Source organism: Colletotrichum acutatum (assembly GCF_030867785.1).
Source record: "Colletotrichum acutatum strain CBS 112980 chromosome Unknown BDZ83scaffold_45, whole genome shotgun sequence".
In the NCBI taxonomy this organism is placed as follows: domain Eukaryota; kingdom Fungi; phylum Ascomycota; class Sordariomycetes; order Glomerellales; family Glomerellaceae; genus Colletotrichum; species Colletotrichum acutatum.
Window position 1 is genome coordinate 266,623 of NW_026849039.1, and position 17,792 is coordinate 284,414.

Here is a 17,792-nt window from a genome sequence, read left to right on the forward strand (position 1 = left end):
CATAAGTGCCATTCAACACCCCCCACCAGGCTGGGAAGACGAGATGAGTACACAACTGCATACTGCCGATTCCGCGATCATCAAGGTCGAGGGAAGTAGTAGCAAGGTCATGGTGCGAATGCCGGACGAGGCGCAAGGGACATCTCAAGACTGTATCTAAGAGGTTAGCTGAACGTGTCTGAAAGGAAGAGCATCTCACACATCACGCAATCAGTCGAGAAGAGTCTTTTGCAAGACAAAAACATCATGTGCCATGTGTCTTCATTGGCTATCGTGCTCCCTTTCCAAGGAGTTCAATCTCAGTATTTGGCCCTCCATCGGGCAACGACCAACGACCAACCCTCCCACCGGATCCGTTCCATCTGTCATTTCAATCGAATTTTCAAGGCCGCATACCACCACGCCGCCGGCTATCATTCTTAGAAAAGCCTTATGAGACCTTCCCATCGCGAAAAAGAAAACAAAAAACACAATTCCGTTGCGGCCGGTGACCATCCGAAAGTGTTTCCCCTCCCTGATTCTTTTTTTGTTGATAGATCGTACACGCTCGAAGACCATACACTTGGGTAATGAGTAGAGAGAAGAAAGTTTCCCCGTAGAAAGAGACCGCATGAATTATCCTTGCCACCTGCAGCTTATAACCATCTGCAGGCCCAAAGAGAGAGAGAGTCTTGTAAACAGTTAACGACGTGTTCGGGGGCACCGAGGCCTTAGCCACCCCTCATCCCACCGTAATGACGTGGGTGAGATGGCCGACGACCACTACCTTCCTAATGGTAGTTTCCGCCCCAACCGCCGCGCTGCTGTTGCTGGCCGCCGCTACCGTAGTAGCCACTGCCGTAAGCGCCCTGCTGACCGTAGGATCCGAACGGAGCGCTGCCGTGCTGACCGCCAGAAGCGCCTCCCATGCCGTAGGCACTGTTTCCGTGCAGGTTATGGCCCTGGAGATGGCTGGGGTAACCGCCGTAGCCACCCATCTGAGAGGCGGACTGCGGCGGGGGGAGACCAGTCTGGCCCGAAGGGGTGTTCGTGGCCGAGCCGGGGCGCGCGCCGCCGAGAGAAGGCGAAGGACCGGCACCGGGCTTGCTCTCACCGAAAGGCTTCAAATCATCGTTGGCAGAAGCAGCGTTCGACTGGGCGGTGGTGTTAAATCCTTGTCCAGCAGGGCTCTGGAACGAAGAGGAGCCACGGCCAAAGGTGTCCTGAACACCGCCGAAGCCACTGCCGGCCAGGCCGGGCTGGTTGCCGGACTGGGCGGAACCAGCGCGGCCACCAAAGTCACCCCCAAGTCCTGAGCTCAGACCGCTATCGGCACGGTGCAGAGATGACTGGCCGAAGCCAGCAGCAGGGGACGAGGCGTGGTCGTAGGGGCCCTGGGGCGACATGCCGTATCCGGGGTGGCCGCCATATCCCTTGTTGCCGCCGTACGGAGCACCGCCATATCCTCCCTGCTGACCGTAGTGGTTTCCGTAGCCCATGTAGCTCGAGTAGTAAGCGTTGTTGTAGTAGGGGTGGTTGTTGTAGGGGTAGCTTTGTTGGCCGTGAGACTGAGGCTGCGAGGCCTGGCTGGCGGCCTGCTGGCTCTGGGCGGTGGGGTTCGGGGTGCTGTGTCCGCTGTTCTGGGCGTCGTTCGTGACACCTCCGTAACGGGACTGGTTCTGCAGACCGCCGCTCTGGGGGTACTGGCTCAAGTTATCAGCCTGCGAAGCATTGTAACCACCGAAAGATCTCTGCTGGGAAGACAGGTTGTCCTGGTGACCCTGAGCTCCCTGCTGGCCGTAGGGCTGGCTGTAGTAGTTGTAAGGGGGACGGTTTTGTTGGTCCGCCGTGTAGTAAGAGGAGTAGTCGCTGGGAGCAGAGCTGAAGGCTCCACCGGGCTGCTGGCTCTGTTGTGATTGCTGGTTGGAGAAGCTGTCGAACTGGGTCTGCGAGGCAGCGGGGTTGTTCGACTGAGTGAAAGGATCGATCGACTTTTGGGGGAAGGACGAGGGCTCCTGAGGGCCAGCCTGGCCGAAGCGGGAGTAAGGCTGGGCGGCAGCAGCGGCAGGTTGAGGGACTGGAACATTTGTCAATATTTGTGAACAGGTAAGAATGTGTGACTCTGGCATGGAGGCCATACCCTGAGCGGCGGGAGCCTGGGAAGCAGCGCTTGCGGGTCCTGAGAAGGGTGCATTAGCAAAGTCGGTGACATTGCTGGTTGAAGCAAGTGTACCGGTAGGAGTGGCAGCAGCAGGAGGAGGCAGGCCAGGAGCAGGCTTCTGAGTACCGATGGCTTCGGGAACAGGAGCCTGCTGAGGAGCGGGAGGAAGAGAGGTTCGGGGGTGAGCGACGGGAGAATCAGCGGGGGGTTGGGTCCGGGTCTCGGGCTCTTCACGATCGCCGTCAATGTCATCATCCTCGTTCAAGCTGAAAGCACCGAACTGGACGGCAGCGCGGTCAACCTCACGGTTGCCAGGCATGCGGACGGCCTCCTCCTGATCAAGAACGCGACGCTGGTAGCTCGGGGTGCGGGCTCCTCTCTCAGTGGTGGCCTTGATGGCGGAAGCGGCAAAGCCGCTGTTAGTAGTGGGAACAGCAGGGCGGATGGGCTGGTGCTGCTGCTGGGAGGCAGACAGAGGTGTCGCAGTCGCGCTGGCGGCATTGTGGCGAGGATCCCAGGAATCGGCGGCGGTGCTTGCGACGGTAGCAGTCGCGGGAGGATGCGATTCGTCGACTACCTGTTCAAGATTCGTCTCAGTAAGTTGGTCCTTGGAAGGCGGCAAAACCACTTCAGGTTCGATGACGGTTGGTACTTCTGCAGGAGCTGGCTCTTCATGGGCGGGTTCCACAGGGAGTTCGACGGGGGCAGCAGGCTCAGGCTGTGCCTCGGGTTCGGGCTCAGGTTCGGGTGTAGGTTCGACGGCAGGGACGGCAGGAGGGAGAGGTTCGATGGGTTCGGCGGGCTTGGGCGCGGGCTCCTCCTTGGGCGGCTTCGGGGCAACCTTGGGCACGGTGGATTGACGGAGCATGCTAGCCCACGTCTTGGGAGCGGCAGCGGCAGGCTTGGGTGCGTCGGTGGAAGCGGCGGCGGCCGCAGGAGTGGGAGCGGGAGCGGGAGCTGCAGGCTTCTCGGTCGTCTCCTTGGGGGCCCAGGGGTCCTCGGCGGGTGCGTCCTTAACGTCCAGCTTCGGGGTATCCCATGCGTTCGACTCCTCGGTAGGAACAGAAAGCGGCTGAGCATTCTCCTTGTTATGGCGAGAGCCATTAGTAGCTACTGTGTTTGAGGCCCTGCCCCGGCCACCGCGACCTCCTCTCTCAGCAGTTCTTCCGCGACCGCGACCAGCCTCAGAGACGTTGCGTCCGCCACGAGTGGGTCTAGCGTTGGATGAGTCGATGTTCGAGGCTGCGGTCGTAGAGTCCTTGGCCTTGGAGCGGGGAGCCTTCTTCGTGACTTCGCCCCATTGGGAGATGGTGCCTAGAAGCAAGAATCTTTGGTTAGCTGAGAGAAGAAAAGCGATGCAGTTGAGCAGCGGTCGAGGGGAGAGGAGGGGAATTGATGGATCGTTGATTCGTCGCGCGGGAGAGAGTTTGGCTGGGAGCCTGACGAGGCAGAAGCCGTGCGCTCACATACCTTCAGCAATGCGGGTGACGGTTAGGTTCTCATCACCATCCGTCTCTTGAAGAGCATAGAGAATATCCTGCTCAGACCAATCGGGGAAGAGCTCCTTGATGAGGGGCGCCTTGGATCCGTATTGTTTCTTCAGCTCGCCGAGCTCGCCTTGGTCCTCAAACGCATCGTCGGCGTTGGAGTCAAACTTGTCGCCATTGGGTCTGCCCGAGGTGCGACCACCCCGGCTGGCGAAACCACCTCTTCCACCGCGTGCAGAGCCTCTGCCGCGCGAGGCGGCAGGCCGAGTCTGTACCTCAGACATTGCTGGGTTTCTTTGTATGAGGGGAGGGGTTTTCCACGATGGGAAAATTGGAGGGAATCAATTATTCACTGTCCCGTATCGACACGACAGCTTTGGTGGGGGTTTCTTCAGTTGCGTAACTCTTGCCGATGAAGAGGAAGAAAAACAGAGGTAGGAAAAGAAAAGGGTGCCGCAAGGTGGGAGAGACGACGTCGTCGTGATCGTGGCTGACGAGACGAGACAAGTGAGGTTTGGGTGGTGGTGGATGTTGGTGGGAGAAAGACGAGGTGTGGATGGTGGATGGATGTGGAATGTTTGTGCAGAGGCAGACGCAATTGCACTGGGGCACTGGGGGAAAAGTTCAAAGGGAGGTTTTTTGCCCAGGCGCCCAGCAGAGCAGCACACAACCTGGAAGCGCAGGAGCAGCCGACCTTTAGGCAAGGTACCTGCTCAGGTACCTGAGGTACGTAGGTAGTGAGTGTCTGGCAGCTGGGGTCCCGTCAGATTGTCTGTGGCAGTTGATCCAGTCACAGTTGGCGGTAGCAGCGAAGCCCAGTTGGAGCACGGCCGCCGTAGGGTAAGATACCTTACCAGCTTAGGTAACTGAGGGTAAAGTAAGGTACCTTAAGTACCAAGATTCCCCGTCAGCTTTCAAGCTGCCCTGTCCGGGCTGGGCCAGGGGACGAGAGTTGGGGGAGGAGAGGAGTGGTGGGAGGCAGGTGAGATCTAAGAGTACGTACCGACAGAGACCTCCACGAATTTTGGTGCTTCTTCTCTTTTTTTCTTGCGTTGCTTCCTTCTTGCTGGTGTTGCTTGCTGTGTTGCGTTGCCCCCATTTCTGATCCAGTCAGGCTAAGGTTTTTGGCCTGAGCGACCGGCTGCAGCGAATGACGCCCCCTTCCGTCCGCAAATGGTTAGCGCGTCGTGATTATAGCGGGGCATTGCAGATCCACTGCCTCAATCGTCGGGCTGAGCTGCGTACCGATACTTGTTTATACACAGCAAGTACGTGAGCCTTCGAGTATATGGACACGTTTACAGCAGCTTCGCCATCTTCAAGTAGGTACTTCAGCTAATGCTCCTGCCGGTAGGTACCTGACTTGGGGACCTTCCCCTTGGCTGCTGCTGCCTTACCTGCTCAAGTCTTCATGTATCTTTTCCTGTTTGTGGAGGGAGAAGATGAGGTAAGAAAGTAAAGCAGTCACGTCGAGTCTTGGACCTCGGATTGAAGGGATAGCTTTGCTCCAGCTCAGCTCACTTGGATTCGCCTCAAGGTCCCAAGAGTTCCCCCGTATCCGTACATGAACGTTCAACAAATGCATCAATTTGTAAACAACGAAAGCAATCAACGGAGGCGCCTGGTCAGATTGCTAATTTTTCCAAGGAGCACTGTTCAGTGACAACCAGGTAACAAAGCAAAACCTGGCAGTGCCACAGCCGAGGCCAGGAATGTTGCAAGTCGGGAAGCTCCAAGTAGCTGTTTCTAGAAAATAGCATCGCCATTTCCGTTCAACTCAATTCGCCGCACGAAATAGCATTCCTACTTGTTTGCTCTGCCCATCGGCCTCGGCCGAAATCCTCTGTGCGTCGGCGTCTTCTTCGCATTCTACTGTTGTATCCTTCAGCTTCATGTCACGTCGTGGTGTTTAGGTACCTGCCGATATTCGGTGGCATTGTCGCATTATTGCTAGGTATTGCCTCTCGCAATGGGGTCTGTCAAGCCTTTGCCCATATATCGAGGAGAAATACACCCTGGTCGACGTTTGTGTCACATGTTTTTGGTCACGAGGATGTATTCGTCACCCAGAACCACCCATGTTCAATAGCGAGCTGAAGCTTGAATGAAAGGTGATTGGTGTGACTTTCAATGTTTGGATAACCAGTCCAGTAATCGCTACAAGCGAGATCTCGAGCGACAGTGGCTGACCATGGGCGGCCAAGCAAGCTGTTGGATCACAAACTCTAGACCTTTTCATGCGTACAGTACCCCGTACACACAACACAGAACTTGCCCTCGTCAGCGAGAAAACAGCTTCTCCATCGTGTCTCCTAACCACTCAGAGAGACAGCTGAGAGCCCGCATTTAGGTTGCCCACGGTTTCGGTACGTATCGGATCTCTGCCCTGAGCTTTGGTGTGTAGTGGAGGTTCAGAGCCTCTCACTACCTTAGGTATTCTGCCTCAGGTGTCAAGGGGACCATCTCCGCATTGTCCATGTCACATGACCCATCAGTGGCATGACGGAGGCCCGGCTCGGCGGGCAACCTGACTCCATGGCACCACGATGATGCGTATTTGACCTGCCTTGCCATCTCGTACTTCCATCAGGCATTCCAAGCACCCCAGCACATCACCTCCCCTGGGACCGCCAAGTTTGCGCAGAGAGACATCCGCTCCGTTCTCCCGCACTCCCGGCGAACACCATCGACCAGTGCCTGTTCTTGCAACAACATCACGAAAGGCCGTGTGTGCCGCCATAGCCATTCCGATACCTCCTCGAATCCTGCGATACGACTTTCACAATGTTCGCCACAAAGCCTCTGAGCTCTATCAAAAATGCCATTCCCTCGATTCACCAGCCGCTACCCCTCTCATCGAAGCAGTCCAAGAAGCTTCTCAATGTCTTGAAGACTTCCTTCCGCAAGAATCTCGACAAAGAGCATGGCTTCGCCCCCGAGACTACCGACCTGTCCGCGGCCAAAGCGAGTAATTCAACATACTCTCCGTCTCGCCCGACCGATCAACATCTTCGCTCCATTCTCTCTAACCCGCTATTCAAAATTGGCGCTCAAGTCGGCAATGTTCCCTCCACAAGTCCTAGTCCTAGAGATCCGATGGACGTCTTCGATGAGGCAGTATCGCGAGGTATGATGACGAATCGTGCTGCACAAGGCTGCCTGAAGGCAAAACGACTGCAAATCCTTCAATCCAGTACTCTGTCAGTGGAGGACTCAATGACGGCATCTGCGGCTGGTCTGCGAGTAGTTCAGTGGTTGAGGTCATCTGGCCAGGAACGGAACCTGGAATTCCTCGCAGACGTCGGATTGAGCCGTGAGCTCCTCACGTTCATGGTCGCAGAGGGGCTGGAAGAGGTTGCGTGGACCTGGGCGGACCGACTGGTTCGCGGCGAAGGACCTGCGGATGGGTCAAGCCAGATTGTGGGATTCTTAGTCGCCAACTTGGTGCGGGCAAAGTCTAGATTGGAAGACCGTAGCCTAGATACGGCATTCTCAACAATGCTGAGAGCAGAATCCACTTGGAAGGCGAACTCTCAACTTCCTCAGATTCTCTGGCAACCTTTCCGCCATCTTTCCTGGGAAGCCACAGTCGATGCGTGGAAGCGACCACTACCCTCCGCGCCGCTATACGAATCCTTCGCCAGAACCGCTACCTACCAACGGCCCCTGATCAAGACTATCAGACTCGATCGCGCACATTTGGATCTTCATCATCCCACCAATCCAGATCACACAGGGGCCTTGGCTGTGCTCCGTTGGTTTCTGGAGGATCGAGGCACCCTGGAGGGCGACGGCCGCCTCCCTAGAAGACTGCGGACAATGGCCATGGATATTGTCACACATCTCACGAAGATCGGCCGGGCCGAAAGTGCCGATACCGTTTTGCGCCTTTTGCACGATAATTCCTCGACCAACCCGTGGCAGCAGCCCGGGCCATTGAACGTGTGAGCCATGTAAGAGGCTTATTTTTACAAGCTCACACCACTACAATTTCTAGGCACACTCAGCATCACTCCTTTCAATGTCGTCTTGGTGGATGGATCACGCCGTGTGTTAAGGTTTCATCGATTTGACGATTCCCTCTCACACAGGGCCCGCCTAGGAAAATTCAGAGCCGAGTCACGTCGGTCGCTGAGGAATCGATGGTGTTGGCTCTATCGACAGTGCCTCCAAATACATGCAGGTGGACAGATCGAGTCTGGACTAAGGACTACACCATTTTCTGCAACTGCGAGCCAAAAAAAATCCTGAGATGTGTCGTAAGCAACCTGCGACTGGATACAGGAAGGCTGATGGCTGCCGTCTGTTTTTTTAGAACATAGCTCACGAGATACCCGTAAATGAACAATCATTCATCCCTTTACCTGTATGACATCTCGTCAAGTTGTTGCTTTGGTGATGAAGAATTTTTCATAACTTTGACGCCCGGATTCATGCGCAATCAATCGACGCTGTTTCGATACGGGAGATCCCCTACGCCAAGTCCGACATGAGGGATGAGATGAACCACTAGCCGGCTTATTGCCCCGTGCCCAATCACCGTGCAATTGGGCGGATTGAACTGAAGACGGGGTGCATACATTAGTGCTTACTGGTCGAGAAACTCAATCGATGAAGGACAGTAGTTTACTGCGATAATTCTCTTATTGAATAACATCGATTCTGTCCAATAGCTAAATCAAACCTTACTTGCGCGGCTGCACAAAAACTCCACGAAAACGCCATAGAAGAGAAGCACCCTGCCTAGCCACCTCTTCCACATCAGCCGTATGGAAAGGATTGCACAATTTTCCTGTTCACCCTCCAGTCCTCCTCTTCATCTACCTCATTCCAGAGATATACATCCCCCTTCCCCCATTCTAGAACTCCTCAAGCCTTCTTCACAACCTTGACCACAATCTTACCAGCCGCCGAGCCCTCCTTGAGCTTCTCATACGCCTTGACAGCATCCTCAAACTCGTACGTCGAATCAACAACAGTCTTGACCTTGCCCTCCGCCATCCACGCCGCAATTTGCGCCAGATCCGCGTGCACATTCTTCGTCATGAACGCCTCAAACTTGTGCTTCGCGCCGCCGAGGAAACCCGGCAGGAACATGCTCGGCACAAGACTGCTCACCTGCGCAAACGAGACCGCACCGCCCACAAACTTGAAGTGACCGCCCTCGAGCAAGAAATCGTCAGACGCCTTGTACAGGTTCGGCGGCGAGTTTCCGACATTGTCGACGACGACGGCGAAGACCTTGCCCTTGGCGCGGAGGGTCGAGACGACGTCGGACGTCTTGTAGTCGATGATCTCGTCGGCGCCGAGGGATTTGCAGAGGGATGCTTTGCCGGTGGAGCACGAGACTGTGACGGTGCAGCCGAGGGCCTTGGCGATCTGGATACCAAACGTCCCCGTGCCGCCGGAGCCGCCGTTGATGAAGACATGGTCGCCCGCCTTGACGTACGGCGCGATGGTCTGGTACGCCGTCAGGCCCGCCGTGCCCACCGCGCCAGCCTGCTCCAGACTCTCCGCGGCCCCGGATCCGTGAGGGAAAGCGGCTACGCCGTCGCGCTCAGCGACGAGGTACTCGCTGAGGGAGCCGTGGCTTCCCAGGGGATCGACGCGGCCGACGACGAGGTCGCCGGGGGCGATGTCGGTGATTTCGGAGCCGACGGCGACGGCGCGGCCGGAGAAGTCCATGCCTGGGCAGCGGGGGAAGGAGACCATTGCTTTTGCGACGAGGCCTAGGTCCGGGAGTTTGTAGTCTGCCGGGTTGATGCCCGCGGCGACGACCTGGACGAGGACTTGGGTTGGTTTGAGGGTCGTGGCGGACGGGGTTGGGACGGTTGTTAGGGTGAGGTCTTTGATGAAGGCGCCTGGGGCGGGGATTTGCCAGCGGCGCATTTCGGTAGGTGGTTGTTGGGTCATTGTGACTGATGTTTGTGGTTCGTGATGCACTACGGGTTTGTATTGAGGTTTGGAAGGTCTATTGATGAGATGGAGATGGGTTGGTGTGAGGTGTAGTGTGAGGTTATGAGTGCGAGTGTGGGTGTGGGAGAAAAGAGGTCTAGATAAGGCAGCTCAAGCTTCCTCCCCGCGGAAGCGCCCCGGTCATGATATTAACTTTCACAGACAGTCTTTGCTTCCCAAGGTGGGGTGACGGCCACTGACGAAATCAAAAGTCAACCGGGCAGCACCAGCCGGGGAATGCGGGAACCGTTCCCCCTCGCCAACCATCAGTCATCAGTTCATAACTCTTCCCTCCCTCTCACCGGGGGGGGGGGGGGAAGCAACCTAGCACAAGCACGGCCACACCGCGCCCGATAAGTCAAATGGCGTCACGACTCGGCTTGCCCCGATCCGGCTTGTTCGCTCCGATCATTCTCCCGGAGACCCCGATCAGACCACGGAACACCGGGAACTGGTTCAGACGTCAAGTCTAATCCGCATGAATCCCAAAGGTTGATATGAAAAGATGCTCCACCTCGTTGGGGCTGCCGATTGGAAGAAGCGGGCGAGAGTGCCAGAAAAAAACTCCTGCGATCGAATTTTTCTAGAAGAAAGTGGGTTTTTCCTTTGGCAGCTATGGCAACCAGTGCATGGCATGAAGTATCAGTCCTGGCATTTCTCAAGGATGCAACATACTACCTTATGCAGAGCGGTTACTGTAGCAAGGGACTCCGGCATTGAAGATCATGGAAATACAATTAGCCGAGGCTCTGCTGAGTTGTGAATATTGAGCATCTGAGGTAAAACTCATGTTGGAAGGGCTGATGAAGATAGTCACTCCCCCATTCCGACCTATCAGAGTATCGAGGATGCAACGCTGCATTGATTGGATGCGTTAATGTGGCGGGTCACCCCACTGTCAACGACAAGAGTCTCGATGAGATCCAGGAACATCATTTAGTGATGACCTTACTCTGCTTCACATTTAAGACTGGAGCAAGCTTATCAGACCTTTCTGCCGAAGCTTTCTTGGATAGTACTTAGAAGCAAAGCTCAGCGGGTTTTCAGGACCGTTGTGGGTAGTTTCTCACCTTTCCAATCGACCTTGTTTGAATCAAGGATACCAGGCTATTGGAACTGGTCATAGAGTCTAAGCCATCGTATTTTTATTATGATAGAGTGGAACATCATTATATCAACGTTATCGTTCATTATTTAGTATGAGAGCCAAGCCCTCTTGCCGAAGCTGAGCTTCCCTTTGCGTATAGAAAGCTCCAACGTATAATTCGTTCCTCCTCAAATCCTAGTGTCATGAAGTAACTGGTATCTTTTTCTTCCTCATCAAGCAACGCAAAAACGCCAAATGGTAATTCCAGTGCGTGGCGGAAGTAGCGCATCTTATCCCCGGGTGCCTTGAATGCTCTTCTTTCGTCGATGTCGTAAGCCCAGACAATGCTTCTGACAAAGTAGCACAATAACTCCATCCTTGCCGCGATTGTCAACGCAGAAATTCAGCTTGTCGTTGGAGGCATCCTGATACGAAGCAGTGAGAAGGATAATTTTCCACATTATCGTCCGTTTCCCCCTTCACCACCCCTCACCCCCCCCCCCCCCCTCGGAACAGAAACCTCCACATCTCTATATTTAGGCGCACCAAGTAGACGCCCAGCGACCCAGCTCATTCGGCCCACAGATCCTCTCCATATCGTCCTCCCTCAGGGCAAGCAGGACCTCCCACGGGGCCTCGCCCTTGGTAACACCACGACGCTGCATGATATTCATGCTGCCGTCGTTGGCAGACCACGTCTTGCGCACGTAGTCGGCCCTACCCCCCGTTCCCGGGATACCAAAGTCCACATCGGCACCCATATGTGTCCAGACGCTGCAGCCAAGTCCAGCGTGGCCAGGCTGGAGCGCCTTCGTAAAGGCCTTGCCTTCCATTGTGGGGTCAGGAAGGGAGGCGGCGAGGGCGATCCGGGCAGGGATGTAGCCCGGCGTGCTCGCCTTGCTGACAGCCTGACGAACACGCCAGGAGCCATCGAGGATGGCGGGTACGGCGTCGCAGGGTAGGGTGCCGGAGGTAGAGGTCTGAATCAGGTCCCCTACCGGTATCTGGCCGCTGGTGGTCTGTGTGTATACGTTACCCCATGCTCCGGGGGAAAAGGGAGGGGATAGACGGGGGCGGGCATCTGCGGCGGTGGTGAAGGAAGTATGGTCCTGCTCCGAGAGGTGGGCGAAGCGGGATCTGGTGACGTGGACCCATATCATGGCGGACAGGGTGTCTGCCTTTGAGACAAAGGCCTTGTCACCGTGCTTCCCACGTACATGGGCGAGGGCTTCGCTGTGGAGATCGGAGAGTGTCTTATTTGGGATGCTGAAGAGTACACAGACCGCTTTGGGGGGCTTCTCTGAAATGCTCTGGGTGCTGGTGACGGTCTCATTAGGGGTGAAGTCATATTCTGGGAACGTGATCTTTGAGATATCGGTGGTGGTGTAATGGGACATGAGCGGGCGTTGAACCGCCTCGTCAACAAAGGCAAACTCGGGGTATTCATCATTGCCCTGGCCAAAATACTCAAGGAACGCCTTGATGAAGCCGCCGTCAAAGATGGCGTGATGAGTAGAAAAGCAGACGAAGAGACCGCCTCCAGAAACCTCTGTAATCTTTAATGTAACAGGAGGGCAGGTTTCCCCCGGCTTTGGGTGGTTAGGAGAGAGGGACAGGATGTCCTTGTCCATGAATGAAGGAGGCATGCCACGCTTCTTGAGACTTTGGTAATCGAGACCTCCAACTCGCTCAACTGAGCCATATGCAAAGATGTCTGGTCGCTGATCCATGTTGATTTGGGGAAATAGCAGATCGTAGGTGAGTTCTAGTTCATTTGGTCGACGACTGTTACTGGCTGGGCCAATGTGGCCTGATAAGAAGGGCCAGCGGGCAAGAGCAATCCCGAAGCGAAGCTTGAGATGGGCAATTGTCTCCTCGGTGTACTTCTCATCCTGGTCGAAGATAAAGATCGACCGCACATAGATACGCGGGGCAACCTGGTCCAGGAGACCGAGTTCAATGGTGTTGAGAACAGTGGTACTACCCATTGTGAATATTGGTGACGATTATGGGGAAGGGTTGTTGGTATAAGTGACAGAAGGAGGAGAGGTGTAGACCGGGGCTCACGAAGCTCGTTTGAGGAATCTTGAACTGTGCAGAAATTATGTGAGGCCAACTCGCAGTCGAGTGAAGGTAAGTATTGAGAGGAAAGGACAAGATGTTGTACCCGAGGTACAAGTTACTTTTACTATGATTCGAGAAAGATATCTCCGGCTCTTGTGTCTGCCCGCCTGGTACGAAGGTGAAGCTTAATCTAACGGACAGACAGATCCTGTCCTTTTTCGGAGATAGGTTGCTCTCACAGTGCTCGCAGCTTTCCCACAGGTGCGTTGGGGTCGTTCTTTGAAAATGAGAAGCTATCAGGGTGGTGAAGTAAATTGATCAGCCACTGGTATGAGTTTGACTTGCTGGGGCCCGTGGTTGACCTGATGGTTTTTGAAGAAATGATTCGATGAGTGAAATCTGAAGTCGAAGTGGGTTATCTGGAGTCTAAAAGGACATATTCCTAGTATCAGCCCTGCTGATGGTCGTTGATGTTCGAAAACAACCGTATGGTTTTATTTAATTTGTTGTTCATCTCGTTGAAACACCAACTTGGATTGGCGCATTTCGAAAACTGGAAGTATGGCAGAAAGTATAATAGAGAAATTCGGATTGAACTAGAGTCAATATCAACATGAAAGCACTGTTTATCAACATGAAAGCACTGTTTTGTATTAGACAATGAAAGCTTTATTGGTATTGTATGTTAATTCCTTGTTCTTCAGTGAAGAGCAACACAATCCCCTTGTGAATTGTTCGGCTGGGAGAGCTCTGGACACAGATGATAAGTCTAACCAGTTCTGGCAGCAGTTGCGACCTTTATTCTGAAAACATAAGAATGAAAGATGAAATTTGAGCGCCGTTAAGGACGCAGCGTCCGTAACACAAAGGCGAGTCTAGTCCGCAGGACCGGTTGATTCAACCCTCACTAGCAACTGGCGAAGTCCTGGTGGTTTGATCAAGACTATGCCGGTCTCGAGAGGTATTTTGAGGCATTTGCGAGAGAATGTTCTGGCAGTGTGAGCCGCCTTTATCAGAGTCAGTTTGCAATATAATCCTTCAGCTCTGTGACAGGGTGTGCTCCATCCTTCAAAGTTGATTATCAATGAATGCCCTCATGGATGTTGTACTGTGAAGTCTTGTTGCGGGAAGAGCGTGGAGGTCAACTGAGTTTATCGCAGTTGACGGTTCATGAATTGGCCTCAGCTTACGGAATATTTAGTAGTCTCTCGAGAAAAGTAGCCTCGAGTCCAGAGACAGGCCCCCTATCGTTGTCGGAATGGAAATGTTTGTCCCTCATGTCCTGTTTATCACAATTTATCTATAGAACTCGGGAAAAGGAAACACTCCGTCCGCACGGAGGATGATCGTAAGCCTCTAAATAAGGTAGGTCGCCAGCAAATCTAGTTCGCTATGGGTATCATGATTGCGCAATGAGCTAGGGGCCCGGAGATCTAATGGGTCGTATTCCCACGGCTTGTACTATTATTATTGAGTTTTGCCCCTCGATATCGTATGTTCAAAAAGTCGCCTCCGTTGCTGGGCAAAAAGATCTAGAACCCTTGGCAAACTCGAAGCACAAGATGGTCTTGATGTGGCACTTGAGCATCGAAAGAGTGAATTGACCTCCAAGCCCTCCACCTAGATGCCTTCCAAGCTTCCCTTCTCATCCATCTTTTCACTTCAGGCCTGCTCTCCGGACATTGCTCCATCTCGCGACCTTCATTGTTGACAAATGAATGGGGAAAAGGTTTGGGAGAGGAAGAGTGACAGGATGAGATCACAGAAGCCCTTGACCTGTCTACCTCAAGAAAGGTCTCCAGTTTTGCGGTGCCTCCTCCCCTCAGCAATTCAGTCAGATGAGTCAATTCGCTGATAGCGCACGTGAAGTTATCGTCTTCCGTCTTGCTGTAATTGACCGCAATATCGTCGTCGGCGTGGACATATTGAGTCAAAGCCCGGACGTAGGATTTCAGAGTGTCGAAGAGGGCGGAAACAGTGATCTATTATTCATATTCCGAAGCAAGTCTACAACGTTACATGTAACAATGGTATTGAACCTGCCTATGTTGAAAGTGAAAATGTGAAGATGAGGAAGTTTGCGTGATACCATGATCGGAAAATTTCCGAACTATAGTACTGAAAATACACAGCCCTTTTAACGTGTACTTGTCTCCATTTTCTGGTATCTTAAATCTTTCGTAGCTCTATACTTGGCATCTGCTCACTCTTAATGCTTGTAGCCTTATATGTTTGGGAATATCGCCTTCTTTTTCGTCACCCTAGTTTCCGCAATAGAAACGAACTTATCAAGCTGGTAAAAGCTCATCTGCCACACAGATGAAGTTTGGCCAAACTCAACAAATGACCTGACGGTAGGCAATAACAAGTGAAGTTCTGCAATCTTTGTATCACCACAGTGTACCTAGCTTTGCTGGAGCTTTTATTTTGAATCTTCCACAAGAAGCAACCCACGACCATGAACATGATTGCCACAATCTGCGCATTCAACGAGAGATGATTTCGGGATGTGACGCCTAGAGTACCTATTAGAAATGTTGCATTTATTATGCAAAACTATCAAAAAAACAGACGTTTAAATTGGACTATAGCCTCTCTTCACTCGAGACTTCTGCGAAGCAATATGGCCTTCTCCCCATAGCCCTCAGGTTATTAAGGTATACCAACCCATCATGCTCAAGCCTGCATTGCCAAACTACTGGCATCTGGGATAAGAGCTTCCACAATCAGGTGTGAGAAAACCACGATTGATTCCCGGAGGGCAGTACTCAAACTCCATGCAGTCTCCCGATGACAAAGTGCAATGCTCCCCGTTGAACCTCTGGCCTTCGGGACATTGCGGCAAGGTCTGGCCCACGCATTCCTTGGAAGCAGCATCCCATGAAGTGTTGGTGGGACAGACGGGTTTCTGCTCAGATTCGCAAATCTTGCCATTGAAGTGAGTGCCCGGAGGGCAACTAGGTTCCACGGTGGCCGCACACCGCTCTCCGTCAAATTCTGTTCCAGGCTCACAGCTCGGAGTTCCACCGACGCAGACAGTTCCGTTAAAATGAGTGCCCAAGTCACATTCTGGTGTCTCATCGGAAATACACTCCTCCCCACTGAGGATGTATCCAGGAGGACAGGTCTTCTCCTCAGTATCCTGGCATCGGCCGCCACGCCACTGGTGACCGGGCGGGCAGTCCGGCGGGTCGATGCTGACGCAAGTGGTACCTTTCAAGACGAGGCCTTTTGGACAGGCAGGCGGGCCTCTGATACACTCGCCGCCGACAAGCGTCGTATCCTCGGGGCAGACTGGGCTTTGCCCGGTGACACATGCTCCGTCGCTCAGAGATGATCCCTTCGGACAGGTAGGCGGAGTGATTGATACGCAGCGTGAACCGTCGTAGATGGTATTCTCAGGGCAGCTTGGAGGGGGAACCCCTACTCGGGTGCAGTCAGTACCGTCGAAGTGGCTTCCGTCCTCACATTCTGGTCGGCCGCTGATAGCGCAGTCTCGTCCATTAAAGGTGGTTCCAGAGGGGCAGGAGGGTGGCTGAATGCTGATACACTCGTCACCCTGGACGTGAGTTTCCTCGGGGCAGACAGCTTCGCCCTTGTGAACGCAGTTCCCGTTGGATAGTGTCGTGCCGTCAGGGCAGATGGGTGGCTCTACGGAGATACAAGTGGTCCCATCGCGAGCCGAGCCAGGAGGACACCCTGGTGGTGTTATAGAGATGCATCGGGCGCAGTCCAACTTGAATCCGGGAGGACATGATGGGGGAAAGACCGTGATAGCCGTGCACCTGTTGCCGACCTGTTTCGCTCCTGCCGGACATCCTTCAGGAGGGACTTTGTATGAGCAGATGTCTCCATCCCACCTTAGGGGAGGTGGGCAACACCGTGAAGTGCCTGAAGCCTGGTCGGCAGACAACTCCGTCCCAGGTGAGCAGGCAGGCTTGTCTTGGGAAACGCATTTCGTGTCTTCTAGGGTATCGCCAGGGGGACACGATGGCGGTGTCTTCATGATGCAGGTGTTTCTCTTAACGCTGAACCTTGTTCCGATTGGGCATTCGGGGCCACCATCACTGATGCAGTTGCCTCCTTTGGAGAAAGTGCCTACTGGACATTGAGGAGGCTGACGATGGCTGCAAACATTGTTGATTTCGTCGTATTCGCTGCCGGCGGGACAACTGGGTGATATGATACTGATGCATACTCCGTCGGAAAGATTCGTGTTGTCAGGGCATACTGGTGAGGTGGAACTGACGCAACCTTTGCCGTTAAACCGATCGCCATTGCCGCAGATGGGCAACTTGGTCGAGACACAGATTTTGTCGGCCAACTCTGTGCCAGAAGGACACTTTGGTGGGATTTCTAAGACACAAGCCTTGTCTTTCAGGATCGACGGGGAAGGGCAAGATGGTGGAGTGCTCGTGATGCAGACAAGCCCATTGAAGGTCTCACCATCCCGGCAGATGGGGCCCGTGATAGAGATGCAGTGACTACCTCTGAGTTTTGTGCCGTCTGGGCATCTTGGAACGCCAAGGACGCAAGAGTTGCCATCAAATAAGGTCCCTTCCGGACAACACTTGACACGGCCGGACTCTGGATCGGTGTGAGGCTTGATTGCGTCCAGAGTCCATTTGTTGCGGACTGCCGACCCAAGTGGTATTTGGTCAGCTACTGCCTGGAGGGCAAAGAGAAAAGAAATGAGCCTCGCTTGGGAAGCGACCATTGTGATAAATTTTGAAAAGTTCAACACTGGAGCTTGATAGATGCTTGTTGAGAATAGAAAAAGAGTGGTTTTGATTGCGTGATACTCTTCTTATACACGTCGCGGAATGGAACGATATCGAGAGTTGTAGACAAGGCGGGAGATTGCATCTGTCAAGACCAGCAAGCCGTCCACATAGCAATGTTCTCAACTCCCTTTACAACAGCTGAGGAGTGAACCGGCGCATTTCTCTTGCAAAGTATACGTCATGATCCGCAATCTTTCTCATCCGGGCCTCCCTGTTTCCGCAAACGTTATGTGGTTTTCTACCGCTGAGAAGGGCTCTCTTGGAAGTAATCTTCA

At 53.8% G+C, this 17,792-nt stretch overlaps 5 protein-coding genes across 5 annotated transcripts; 1 reads left to right on the forward strand and 4 right to left on the reverse strand.

Moving 5' to 3' along the window:
* Positions 1-770: 770 nt before the first annotated feature.
* On the reverse strand, positions 771-3,911 carry BDZ83DRAFT_577407 (uncharacterized protein; the record flags this gene model as incomplete). The annotated part of the gene is made up of 3 exons (XM_060505018.1): positions 771-2,056; positions 2,120-3,454; positions 3,611-3,911. The coding sequence occupies 3 exons, from the start codon at positions 3,909-3,911 to the stop codon at positions 771-773; spliced, it is 2,922 nt and encodes a 973-aa protein (XP_060365152.1).
* A 2,500-nt stretch (positions 3,912-6,411) lies between these two features.
* Positions 6,412-7,575, forward strand: BDZ83DRAFT_719502 (uncharacterized protein; the record flags this gene model as incomplete). Its single annotated transcript, XM_060512181.1, has 1 exon — positions 6,412-7,575. The coding sequence occupies one exon, from the start codon at positions 6,412-6,414 to the stop codon at positions 7,573-7,575; it is 1,164 nt and encodes a 387-aa protein (XP_060365153.1).
* A 921-nt stretch (positions 7,576-8,496) lies between these two features.
* On the reverse strand, positions 8,497-9,540 carry BDZ83DRAFT_651678 (zinc-binding dehydrogenase; the record flags this gene model as incomplete). The annotated part of the gene is made up of 1 exon (XM_060510467.1): positions 8,497-9,540. The coding sequence occupies one exon, from the start codon at positions 9,538-9,540 to the stop codon at positions 8,497-8,499; it is 1,044 nt and encodes a 347-aa protein (XP_060365154.1).
* A 1,665-nt stretch (positions 9,541-11,205) lies between these two features.
* BDZ83DRAFT_651679 (transferase family-domain-containing protein) lies at positions 11,206-12,657 on the reverse strand (the record flags this gene model as incomplete). The annotated part of the gene is made up of 1 exon (XM_060510468.1): positions 11,206-12,657. One exon carries the CDS (start codon positions 12,655-12,657, stop codon positions 11,206-11,208), a length of 1,452 nt encoding a protein of 483 aa, XP_060365155.1.
* Positions 12,658-15,428: 2,771 nt separating this feature from the next.
* BDZ83DRAFT_577364 (uncharacterized protein) lies at positions 15,429-17,450 on the reverse strand (the record flags this gene model as incomplete). The annotated part of the gene is made up of 1 exon (XM_060505014.1): positions 15,429-17,450. The coding sequence occupies one exon, from the start codon at positions 17,448-17,450 to the stop codon at positions 15,429-15,431; it is 2,022 nt and encodes a 673-aa protein (XP_060365156.1).
* Positions 17,451-17,792: the final 342 nt, after the last annotated feature.